This window comes from Plecotus auritus (genome assembly GCF_963455305.1).
Source record: "Plecotus auritus genome assembly, chromosome: 1".
Taxonomy (NCBI): Eukaryota; Metazoa; Chordata; class Mammalia; order Chiroptera; family Vespertilionidae; genus Plecotus; species Plecotus auritus.
Window position 1 is genome coordinate 147,710,494 of NC_137770.1, and position 13,478 is coordinate 147,723,971.

At 42.7% G+C, this 13,478-nt stretch overlaps 1 protein-coding gene across 3 annotated transcripts in view; it reads right to left on the reverse strand.

Moving 5' to 3' along the window:
- The window catches only part of SLC39A12 (solute carrier family 39 member 12), a 73,687-nt gene that overhangs the window by 46,579 nt on the left and 13,630 nt on the right, over nt 1–13,478 (reverse strand). For all 3 annotated transcript variants that reach the window (XM_080642719.1, XM_080642721.1, XM_080642720.1), the window contains exon 4: nt 7,678–7,885. In XM_080642719.1, coding sequence (XP_080498845.1) covers nt 7,678–7,885 — 208 coding nt within the window. The remainder of the gene's footprint in view (nt 1–7,677; nt 7,886–13,478) is intronic.

Sequence of the window (13,478 nt, forward strand, 5' to 3'; positions counted from 1 at the left end):
AACAATTAATGGGAAAATTCATTGATAGCAGACCTGCCTTACAATAAGTACTAAATGAATTAATAAACACTACTGGGTGAAAAGAAATGACTCCAAATGGCAAATTGAGTCGATAGAAAGAAATGAACAGCATTGAAAATGTGAATATATGGGTTAATATAAAAGACTCTTAATTTTTTTCTCTCCTTTGTTCTCTGAGCTCAGTGAGAAAATACTACAGGCTTTTCTTTTAAAGTCAGAAGCATGATAAGAATTCAGAGCATCTCCAGTGTTATTTACCATTATATTGTGATTATTAACTAATCAGATGAGAAATCAAATAGAGACACAATAATTAAACAGGAAGAGGCAAAATTTTATTTATTTGGAGATATTATGATTTCATATCTGAAAACCCTAAAAAATGCAAAAATTAAATAAAATATTTAATCATGGAACAGGTTATAAAATTAATCTACAAAAATCAATAAATTTTGTATATACAAACAAAAACCAGTTAGAAGATATAATGAAAGAGAGGACCATATTAAAGGGAGCCAAAGAGAAAGTTAATACCTAGGTATAAATGTAAAAGGAAATGTCTAAAACCTACCTGAGGAAAATAATAATACACTCCACAATAACACACATGTAGAGATGAATAAATGGAAAGACATACTATGTTCTTGGATAAAAAGATGCAACATCTGTCAGTATGGCTCAGTGGTTGAGCATCGACCTATGAACCAGGACCTGGTCACAGTTTGCTTCCTGGTCAGGGCATCTGGTCAGGGCATATGCCCAGGTTGCCAACTTGATCCTCAGTGTGGGGCATGTAGGAGGCAGCCAATCAATGATTCTTTCTCTTCATTGACGTTTCTCTCTCTCCCTCTCCCTTCCTCTCTGAAATCAATTTTAAAAAGCGTGTTTTTAAAAAAGAGGAAACACCTTATAAATGTCATTTCTCCCTAAGTTATTTTATAATTTTTTTCTATCATAAGCTTTTTCTCCCACAGCTTGAGAGTTTAATGATGTTTGTTAGGAAAAACAAACAAGCTAGGAATATCCAAAAGAAGAGCAATGAAGACAGCTAACTCTACCATACATTAAAATAAATATAAAGCCACTATAAGTGTGGTATTTCCACATGAACAAAGTGGAGCAATAGAACAAAATATGAAACAGAAATATACCTGATTGCATTTATTATTACATTATATAAAAGTGGCATCTTAAATCAGTGGAGGAAATAATTTTCACTGCATGTAAAATAAGAGGTATAAGGAAACTTGAATAGTCACATAACAAAAGTAACCTGCATCTGCCGAAACCGGTTTGGCTCAGTGGATAGAGCGTCGGCCTGCGGACTGAAAGGTCCCGGGTTCGATTCCGGTCAAGGGCATGTACCTTGGTTGCGGGCACATCCTCAGTGGAAGGTGTGCAGGAGGCAGCTGATCGATGTTTCTCTCTCATCGATGTTTCTAGCTCTCTATCCCTCTCCCTTCCTCTCTGTGAAATATCAATAAAATATATTAAAAAAAAAAAAAGTAACCTGCATCTATTACTTACAATATACAGCAGAATTCATCCAAAATGAATCATAAATGAAAACATACAAGTATTAGAAGAAAACATGGGTGAGTTTCTCTATTGTCTGGGAACGTGGGAAACTTTCTTAACTATCCCTCAAAATTCAAAAGCAAAAAAAAAAAGTTTGATTAATTTGTTTATAGGAAAATAAAAATATATTTGGAAAAACAAGTGATTCTAGGTCTAGGCAGGAAATTTGCCAGATAAACTGGGATATTTTATAATAGAACACAAAGAAGTTATAAAATGTTTTAAGGGTTTTTTTTTTTTTTTAAAGGAAATAGGAGTGAACTTGAATAAGTTTCCACTGGTCAAAGAGGGAACAATGTGAGCAACAATCTATATATCCTATATAATAAAGAGGTAATATGCAAATTGACCTTCACACCCTCGCACAAAATAGCTGCCCCCATGTGATCAAAGATGGCCTCCACAAGATGGCCAGCAGGGGAGGGCAGTTAGGGGTGACCAGGCCAGTAGCAGAGGGCAGTTGGGGGGACCAGGCCTGCAGGGAAGGGCAGTTGGGGGCAACCAGGACTGCAGGAGAGGGCAGTTGGGAGTGACCAGGCTTGAAGAGGAGGGCAGTTGTGGGGGACCAGGCCTGCAGGGGAGGGCAGTTGGGAGCAACCAGGCCTGCAGGGGAGGGCAGTGGGGGCGACCAGGCTTGAAGGGGAGGGCAGGTGTGGGAGACCAGGCCTTCAGGGGAAGGCAGTTGGGGACGACCAGGCTTGAAGGGGAGGGCAGGTGTGGGAGACCAGGCCTTCAGGGGAAGGCAGTTAAGGGGTGACCAGGCCAGCAGCAAAGGGCAGTTCGGGGGACCAGGCCTGCAGGGGAGGGCAGTTGGGGACGGCCAGGCCTGCAGGGGAGGCAGTTGGGGGCGACCAGGCAGGCAGGGGAGGGAAGTTAGGGGCGACCAGGCCAGAAGGGGAGGGCAGTTAGGGGTGACCAGGCCAGCAGGGGAGGGCAGTTGGGGATGATCAGGCCGGCAGGGGAGCATTTAGGCATTGATCAGGCTGGTAGGGGAGTGGTTAGGGGGCTATCAGGTTGGCATGCAGAGTGGTTAGGGGCAATCAGGCAGGCAGGCAGGCAAGCAGTCCCAGATTGTGAGAGGGATGTTCGACTGCCGGTTTAGGCCCGATCCAGGGGTCCCAGATTGGAGAGGGTGCAGGCTGGGCTGAGGGACACTAGTCTATATATATAAAAGCCAGTAGCTATGACGCGCACTGACCACCAGGGGGCAGACGCTCAATGCAGGAACTGCCGAGCTGCAGTGAGTTGGCAGCTGCGGTTCTCAGGTGATGCACCCAGAACCAAAGAGGAGAGAGCCCGATTCCGGGGTGCATCACCCAAGAACCACCCTTTCGCAATCCGCGACCCCTTGGGAGATGTCAGAGAGCCAGTTTTGGCCCAATCCCCGCAGGCCAGGCTGAGGGACCCCACCAGTACACGAATCCATGCACCGGGCCTCTAGTTAGGGTAATAATAATAAGGATTAAGAAATATAAAATCATTATGATATAAAAGAATATTCATTGTTCTCCTTTGAAGGATATAAGGAAACTATGTTATTATTTTGAACAGTGGTGAATTAAAGAATCAATTTATCCTTCCTTTAAGAACCTCAATAAAATGAAGTTGTGATTAATGGAACTTTTTCCATTATAGAATTACTAAAGGCCTGGTGCACGAATTCATGCATGGGTGGGGTCCAGCTGGCCTGCCCTGAAGGGGGCTGATTGGGGGCAGGGCCAGTGGGAAGGCCATGGGAGGTTGGCTGGCCAGCCCTGCCCCCAATCGGGGTGGGGGTGCCGATTGGGGGTGGGGACCGGCCAGGGGGTGGGGCCATGGGCGGTTGGTTGGGGCCAATTGGGGCCCCAATCGGGTCTGTTGGCTGTTGCTGTGCAAGTCATAGCGACCGGTCATTCTGGTTGTTCCAGTGTTCTGGTCACTTGGCTTTTATATATATAGGTACTAATCAATGAAGAAATGAAAGAATTAAATCATGGTTTCATAAACCCTAAATAACTAATCAATCTAGGCAATGATCATCAATACCTTATAACTTATTTTAAATAGAGACAACTAATGTTATGTACCTTCTGGTGGATAACACTGACTATAAGACAGTACCTCCAAATAAATACGCAACCTAAAAATCAATCAATCCTCTACATATAACAACCAATATATATGAACACAGTGCATATAAATACGTATTAAATGACTTGAAATGCAATCAGCAAAGTTCAGACTGGATAAACAAACCCTTTTTGTAACCAAAAATTCTGCAACAAAATAGAAAAGGTGTGGGTGATATTGGAAAAGGGAAGGTATGATACTTAATAAGAAACTAAAGGGACATACACAATTTCCATTTTACAGACCTTATGTAGACCCTGACTTAATAAGAAACAAAACAAACATGTTTAAATTAGGAAAATGTCAACATTAATGGAAATTTTTACATAAAGAAATCATTAATGTGATATTGGTAATAAGCTGATTATTTAAAAATTCTTTCTTTTAGTTTATATAGAAATATTAAGATTGATTATTTGCTTCAAAATAGTCAAGTAATAAGAGAGTATGGAGACAAATATAAGAGTATCCAATTGATGATAATTATTGAGGCTAAATACTGTGCATATGTGGGTTCATTATATTATTGTTTCTACTTTTGTTTATGTTTAAGAATCTCTATAATAAAAAAATTAATAAACAACAATACTTAAAACTAGCATACTTCTTTTCCTCCCAACCCAAAATATAATCAGTTGTAGTGGAGCTGTAGCTCAGAGGCAGCTGTTAGAGAAAATGTTTCATGACTCCTGTAATGAGTATCTAATTGAACTGAGATGGAATGGGGCTCTGAAATGGAATTGGATTCTCAAATGCAAAAGTGGCTGATTTTTTGGAGTGGTGGATAAACAATACCATATATAGATGATGTATTAAAAAATTATACACCTGAAACTTATATGATTTTATTAACCAATGTCACCCCAATAAATTCAATTTAAAGAAAACCTATTTGAAAAAAATAATAACAAAAATAGACATACAAGTCCAAAAAGCACAAAGAGTCCCAAATAAGATTAACCCACAGAGGGCCACACTAAGACACATTATAATTAAAATGCCAGAAGTTAAAGACAAAGAGATAATCTTAAAAGCAGCAAGAGAAAAGCATTAGTCAGTGGTTGGCAAACTCATTAGTCAACAGAGCCAAATATCAACAGTACAATGATTGAAATTTCTTTTGAGAGCCAAATTTTTTAAACTTAAACTTCTTCTAATGCCACTTCTTCAAAATAGACTTGCCCAGGCCGTGGTATTTTGTGGAAGAGCCACACTCAAGAGGCCAAAGAGCCGCATGTGGCTCACAAACCGAAGTTTACAGACCATGGGCATTAGTTATCTATAATGGAATTCCCATAAGACTGTTAGCTGATTTCTCAACAGAAATTTTGTAGGCCAGAAGGAAGTGGCAAAAAATATTCAAAGAGATAGAAAGCAAGAACCTACAAACAAGATTACTCTACTCAGAAAAGTTATCATGTAGATCAGAAGGGTATATATAAAGGGCTTCCCAGAGAAGGAAAAGCTAAAGGAGTTCATCACCACCAAACCAGTATTACATGAAATGTTAAAGGGTCTTCTTTAAGAAGAAGAAGAAAGATCAGAAATCCTATCTAATAAAGAGGGAATATGCTAATTGACCATCACTCTGTCACAAAGATGGCTCCACCCACAGCTGAGGCCAAGTTCCCTTAAGGAGCCTTAACGGGCAATCAGCAGGGACCTGAGGCTACGCCCTCCCCTGCCCCCATGGGGCTTGACAGGGGACCTCAGGCTGCGCCCCCCGCCCTGGTGTCAGGCTGGGTGACCTCAGGCCACACTCCCCGCCCCAGTGCCAGGCCTGGGGACCTGAGGCTACACCCTGCCCTGCCCCCATGGGGCTTGACAGGGGACCTCAAGGTGCTCTTTCCATAGTGGTGCTGGGCTAGGGGACCTCAGGCTGCTCCCCTTGCCTGGAAGGGCTTGACAGGGGACCTCAAGGTGCGTTTCCCGTCCTGGTGCTGGGCTAGGGGACCTCATGCTGCTCCCTCTGCCCCAGCACCAGGCCGGGGGAACCTCAGGCCGTGCCCCCCACCAGGTGGGGTTTGACAGGGGACTTCAGGCCACGCCCCCAACCCCGGCACCAGGCCGGGGGACCTCAGACCGCACCCCCCGCCTGGCGGGGCTTGACAGGGGACCTCAGGCCATGCCCCCCACCCAGCAGGGCTTGACAGGGGATCTCAGGCCATGTCCCCCACCTGGTGGGTCTTGATGGAGGACCTCAAGTCATGCCCCCTGCCCAGGTCTGGGCTGGGGGACCTCAGGCCTTGCCCCCCTTCCTGGTGCCAGGCCAGGGGACTTGAGGCTACACCCCCTGCCCGGCAGGGCTTGACAAGGGTGGGACTGGCCGGGTCTGGATCTAGCCCAATGCGGGGCGGGGGGGGGGGGGGAGGTGCTGGCCGGGTCTGGGTCTCACGCGATTTTGAGGTGCATGTGGGAGGGCGGGGACTTGACTCTGGGTCCCATGGTGCACCCCAGACTCTGACAGGAGGAAGGTTTTCATATACATTTTACTAATTTTCTTTCAACTCTGACATTTCTATTATAGAGAAAGGGCAAATAGCAATATTAAATTATTTCCTCTAATTAATCCCCTTTTAATGTGCACAAATTTCGTGCACCGGGTCACTAGTATGAATAATAAAATGGCAATAAATAGTTATCTATCAACAATTGTATCTAAAAAATATATAAGAACAAGCAGAACAGAAACAGAGTCATGGATACAGAGAATATTTTGACAGCTGCCAGATGGGAGGGGGGTTAGGGAGATGGGTGATACTTAATATCTCTTATGAGCAATTATTTAGATGTTTTAACCAGGATACATGATGATTAATATCTAAACAACTGGCCTTAACCTTACAGCACAGCTTTCCTCTAACTGTATTTTGTATTGTAATATAGTCTCTTCCAATTTTTTAGAGTGATCAAGCCCTCCAGTGGCACAGATTTTTACATTAAAGTACTTGAAAAGTGGAATCATTGCATGCCTTCCCCTGAAATGGAAATTCTATTGCTAAAATTTCTCAACTCCTGGTTTTCATATCAAAATTATTCTCAGGATAACATGCCTTTCCTGGTTTCTTTCCTACTCATGACAGCTAGGTAACATGGTTTCATTGTATTTCAACTTTCATTTTAACACAAAATATAAATAAGTTGTAGAAAAACACACCTGTCATTCAATTCGTTGTGCAAACATGTCCAGAGAAAGATCAACACTGAATTGTATGGCTACTAATTCTTAATCCCTTCTTTCAGAATTGGGAGATTTATACAGATCATGAGGGTATTGTTGGTCCCTTAGTGAATTCATATCTTCCTTTACATTGTGACTTCCCAAGAGGAAGTGTGTTGGCAGCAGCACCAGCTATTATACAACACACCAGAACCCTTTGGTGTGCAAAGTTGGGCATTTTGATGCAGATTCAAAAAATAAGTCCTTTCACTTTTAATGTCTTGTCAAGAACAAATAAATCTGCAAAACAGATATTTTGATTCTATTCCTGGCATCTTGGAGCCCCAAATACCTGGAAGTCATGGATGTAGACAAATAGATATTTTATATTACTGTTATTTAAAATTAAATTGCTTACTTTTATGGTTACATGTAAACTGCTACCAATGTTTTTGCACCATTTGGCAGTCTACACAATATTTTGCCAACCCTGACTCAGCACTATGTACTAAATAAGAAAGTCAATGCCATGTAAGATCATTAAAAACTCTCCCTTTGGCTCCATATTCATGATTTCATCATCACTGCTGAAATGAGCTAAGTCCATATTTTTGTTTCATCATCACATAAATATTATCATAGTATGCTTGTTAAAAAGGTCACCTGAGCTGCCTTACTACAAGCTATGATAAAATGGTATATAAAATGTGCCTGGACAAATTTAGTCATCGAAAGCATCAGTTTTTCTTTTGACACAATTTGTTTAGTAGGTGTGACTTGGAAGTTTAATTAATGAAAAACATCCTTACCTGATAGGTGAAGAGTATTTGTACTGTTCAAGGAACCGAAAATATATTCTGTAAAATAGTCTGGGGAAGGTAAGTTTCTTTGCCCCAGACATACACCTTGAAGAGACAAAGCAATGATTGTTGCCGCCAACTGAGGAAGTGTATTTTCATCAGCACCGTCACTGCTTAGTATTCCGGACTTTTTCTGCAGCATTTTTGTTTCCATACACTGAAATCAGATACAAAGTAAGATGAAAATTTTAACCTCTGAAGTCATTTTAATTAAAACGTTTCTGGGATTTCCCCAAAGACAAGGACTAGTTCTTCATCTAAAAGAGGATTAAATTATTTGTGGAAATATGGCTACCATTGTTTTCTAGTCTGAGATATACCTCTATTTGGAAAATACTTGTTTATCTAACATTTCTCATTACTCCTATAAAGATGTTTCTTCTCCAAGATCTCTTGTTTTTACAATTTACATCCCTTCATTTGGTGGATTCTCTCCAGCCTTAAGTACAGCCTGCAGTAATGACTTTCAAATCTGTCTTCCCAACCTTGAATTCACACTGGTTCTGCTGCCTTGTATCATCACAAAGCACATCCCTTTTCATACTTGCCTTTAGTCTCAAGCTCAGTGTGTGCTGATCACATATCAAAGATAGCATAGTGTTTGGGTTCTCTGAACTACCATGGGACATAGGACATATGACATAGGATCTTTTTCATGCATACAGCAATTTTCATCGTTTAAAACATGAGCTCCCGAAAGGCTTGAATTTTACCTTGTATGGCGATAGCATTCCCATTCATTTATTTAAATATATATTGGGTGCCTACCATGTGACAGACACTATGCTAAATCCATTTCATATACACTGTCTTTTTATTCTTCCAAAACTCCATCCAGTGGATAATCTTTTCCACAGATCACCTAGCCAAGAAAGGGCAGAGTCCCAATTTACACTTAGATCTGACTCCACAGCCTATGTTCTTCAATACTCTTCCTCTTGTATATAGAAATAGATTGAGCCCTAGACAGTTTGGCTCGTGGTTAGAGTGTCAGCCTGCAGACTGAAGGGTCTTGGGTTCAATGCTGGTCAAGTGCACATATCTCAGTTGCAAGCTCAATGCCTGGCCCCAGTAGGAGCATGTGTGGGAGGCAACTAATTGATGTGTCTCTCTCACATCGATGTCTCTGTCTCTCCCCTTCCCTTACACTCTCTCTAAAAATCAATGGGAAAAAATCCTCGGATGAGGACTAACAACAACAAAAGAGAAATAGATTGAAACCTAGAATGGTGATGGGACTTTCATATCATCAAAGGAAGTTCCATAGCATAGGGCTTGGGACAGACAGATAAGGCTTTACTACCATCTCTGCTATCTCTTTTTTTTTTTTTAATATATTTTACTGATTTGTTACAGAGAGGAAGGAAGAGGGATAGAGAGTTAGAAACATCGATGGGAGAGAAACATCGATCAGCTGCCTCTTGCACACCTCCTACTGGGGATGTGCCCGCAACCAAGGTACATGCCCTTGACTGGAATCGAACCTGGGACCTTTCAGTCCACAGGCCGACGCTCTATCCACTGAGCCAAACCGGTTAGGGCTCTGCTATCTCTAACTGGATCAACTTGGGCAAAATGATTATCCTTGTTAACCTTCCTATTCATTATCTGTAAAAAGGGACAATGCCACTCAACACAAAGATTTTTAAGATGAGATGAAATAGTGCATGTAAAACACTTAATATAGTAGTTGGCATATAGGACACAGTCAGCTCACCTCAGCTATTGTTATTGTTGTTCTGAGAATCTAGGAGTACATCTGATAGTAACTGGAGAAGGTGGCAAGATCCAGATCAAGAAAGACCTTATATTCAGCACTCTGAAAAATTTTCCCCTGAAGACTCCAGGGGAACCACTGAATAATATAAACAATAGAATAACATAGTAAGGTATTTTCTAGAAATATTACTCTGGTGGCAAAATAGTGAATAGATAGATAGGGGTAGAATTCAAGGGCAGGAAGTCTAGTTAAGAAGTTATTGATTAATTCAAGGTATTTCTTGACCTAAGATAGTAGAGCTGGAGATGGAAAAAAGTAGATGCATTTGAAGAACATGAAGAAAGTAGACTAAAGGACTTAGAGGAAAATGGGAAGGAGTGCAGTCAAAAATGACTCATGTTTCTGGTTTTGACACCTATATAATGGTAATGCTATCCACTATCCCCCACATTTTTCCTAAATACCCAATATAGGTCTGCTACTTTTCTAGACATTGTAAACACAATGGTGACCAAAACCAAAAACATTTCTGCCCTGAAGCTTAAAGTTAGTACTGCTAATAAAATAATAATGTAACCTATATATATAAAAGCCAAGTGACTGGAACGACAGAACAACCAAACTCCTGCTGCCCCTTCCCCCAGCCAGCCTGGCCTCCAATCAGCCCCGCCCCTCCCCCCCCCCGACCCTGATTGGGGGCAGGGCCAGCTGTCCAATCTCCTGCGGCCCCTCCCCCCAGCTGGCCCTACCCCAATAGGCCCCTCCCACCATGATCAGGGGCAGGGCAGCAGGCCAACCTCCCACATCCCCTCCCCTTCCCCCGCTGGCCAGACCCCACCCATGCACAAATTCATGCACCAGGCCTCTAGTCAAATATAAGATGACAACTGTGGCAATAGCTTTGAAGGAGAGGCACATGGTACAATGAGGGTAAAAACAGACAACTCTTCTACCCAGTCAGACAGGTCACGGAAGGCTTCTTTGAGTTTGTGACATGCAGACAGATCTGAAGGAGTGGGAGGAAGTGGGACAGTGTGGACAAAGCTTCTGTAGTAGGATGCAAACATGAAAGGCTAGAAGGAGGGTAGTAGCTGGGCAGGTAGAGTGAGGGGGCATGGTGAAAGCTCAAGGTCTCTTGGCAGGTAATGGAGTTTGTCCCTTATCCTAAAATTAATAGGAAGCCAAAGGGGGATTTTTAGAAGGAAGGGAATGGGGGTTATATAACTGGATTTGTTTTTTGATAAATCTACTCTGGCTACATGGTGGAAAATAAAAATATTGGAAAGAGACTCAAAATAATCACTACTAATACAGTAAGAAGGCTATTGCAATGGTCAGGTAGAAGATGGTAGTGATGGTAATGGAGCAAAGTCAACAGGTTAAGGAGATCTTCAGGAGGTAACAGCAGTAGGACTTGGAAAGGGATGAGACATGAAAGGAAAATAAATTTAGAAAACTCAATTTCTAGTTGAGCAACTGACTGGATGGTGATGCCATTTGCTAACATATGGAGCAGGCCTATTTATGACCTTGATTTTGGATATGTTAACTGCCTTTACAATATCATTTTTAAAAAGATGCTGTGTAAGGATACATTGGTCTGGAATCCAGAGGAGAGGTCTGGAATGGTGATATACTCTTGTGAGTCATCTTTATGTACAGATGCCCTAGCCTAAAGAAAGCATATGGAATGACAGGAGGCTAAGACCGGGCCTCCGGAGCACTAATGCTTAAAAGCTGCACAGAGAAATTAGAACCTGCACAGGTGAAAATGGGCTCCAGAGACAGGGAGAGGGAAAGAAAACCAGGAATGTGCAGTGTTATACAGGCCAAAGTAGAGAATGTTTCAAGAGCTACATAAGTAACACCAAAGAAAGGACAGGTTCAGGAATAACAATAAGCCTTAGATTGTAATACTGAGTTTCAAGTGTCAGGAAGATTTCCAAATGGAAATTTCTCCCAGATTGGTGCATATATGAGTCTATGGCACAAAAGAACAATCTGGGCCCACAGCAGAATTGAAAGCAATCAGTATTTAGTTGTGTATGAGGCTGTGAGAGCATACCAGCCAGCAAGAGTATGCAGAATGAGTAGAGGAAAAACTGAAAGTGGGGCCATGAGGACACCGAGATTTAAGGGATGGCAGATCAAGTGCATCCTCCAGAGGAACTTGACACAGAATAGCTGGATGAGCAAGAAGGAAAGTAGGAGATATGGGTTGATTGAATTAGAAAAACAAACAAACATGAAATATGGGATGACAGAAATCAATGAATGAAAGTAAGTTTTATGAATACTTTCTTTTTTCTGCGCAGAAACTTTTTAGTTTGATGTAATTCCATTTATTTTTTTTCACTTGTTTCTCTTGCCCTAGGAGATGTATCGGCTAAAATCCTGCTACCTGAGATGTCTGCAATTTTATTACCTACTAGAGGCCCGATGCACGAAATTCGTGCACTGTGGGGGGGGGTTGTCCCTCAGCCCAGCCTGCCCCCTCTCCAATCTGGGACCCTGCAAGGGATGTCTGACTGCCCATTTAGGCCCAATCCCACAGGGCCTAAACGGGCAGTGGGAAATCCCTCTCACAATCCAGGACTGCTGGCTCCCAACTGCTTGCCTGCCTGCCTGAATGCCCCTAACCACTTCTGCCTGACAGCCTGATCACTCCCTAACCACTCCCCTGCCAACCTGATCGATGTCTAACTGCTCCCCTGCTGGCCCGATCGCCCCCAACTGCCCTCCCCTGCAGGCCCAGTCCCCCTCAACTGCCCTCCCCTGCTTCTGAGAAACATCATCCGAAGGATGTAAAGTTCTAGTACGGTGATAAACTTGTCCGTGTATTCTAAAACAGTATGGCCCATATCCTGATGGCGATGCAATATTTGCACCCATGGAAGCAAAAGCAAAAGAACTATTTATGGAATGAATATTTTCCATGAAATTTTTACTGTCAGAATCTTAGTTTGTCATTAATCTTTTTAAATATGCTGGGTATTCTGGAAAATGTATGTCATTTGGACAGACTTTACCTTTGCTACAACATCGAGTAAATTTCCCATCGGATGGTTTTTCATAGGAGAAATTTAGTGATAGGCAAAATTGACATCTAACAGTCATTCCACCACAACTATGTTCGAGAATTGCATCCTCATGTACTCCATTTTCGATGAGAAGGCAGTTCCTACCAGTATTGGTAGTACTTGTTGATGACTGTTCTTTAGACATATTCTGTCGTCGCCGCCACCTTGTTTCAGTTTCAGAGGCATGATGGTCTGCAGACATTTTCTGTCAATAAAGCCAGCTTCTTTCAGCTGCAGAGCTATGTTGTATCAATAGTTGCTCTTTAGACATAGTCCCACCTCCCTGATGTCATGGTCTGAGATGCAGGTGAATGAGAGTCCTGGCTGTTAGGCTGCTGAGAGCTGTCTGACCAACGGCTGATTCTGGCTGATTCTGTGGGGGTGGGACTTCCTCCTCCCTGATGTCAGAGCCTCTGTGGCAGCGATGATGAAGCAAGCATTCTGTCCGGCAACTCTGGGCCCCGCCTGCCTAGAGACCCTCCGCGGCTGGGCCAGAATGCATGCCTCGTCACTGGGGCAACAAAGCAAGCATTCTGCTCCGGCTGCTCCATGCCCACTGCCCAGAGGCCCTCCGCGGCCGGGGTGGAGCGCTTGCCTCATCACCGCAGCGATGAAGCAAGCATTCTGCCAGGCCTCTCACACTGCCTGCTCTCAGTGGCCACCCACTGGGACTGGGGGACTCCGGCAGGGCTGAGAGAAATGGGCACCACCATCTTGTGGCTATGGGCACCGCCATCTTTTGTGATGGAGTGATGGTCAATTTGCATATCCCCTCTTTATTAGATACTGTTTTCTTCTAGGATTTTTATGGTTTCGTGACTTACATTTAAATCTTTTCTCCATTTTGAGTTTATTCTTGTGCATGATGTAAGTTGGTGGTCTACTTTCTTTCTTTCTTTTCTTTTTTTTTTTTTGCATGTACCTGTCAAAAATGGGGGACATCTGTACTA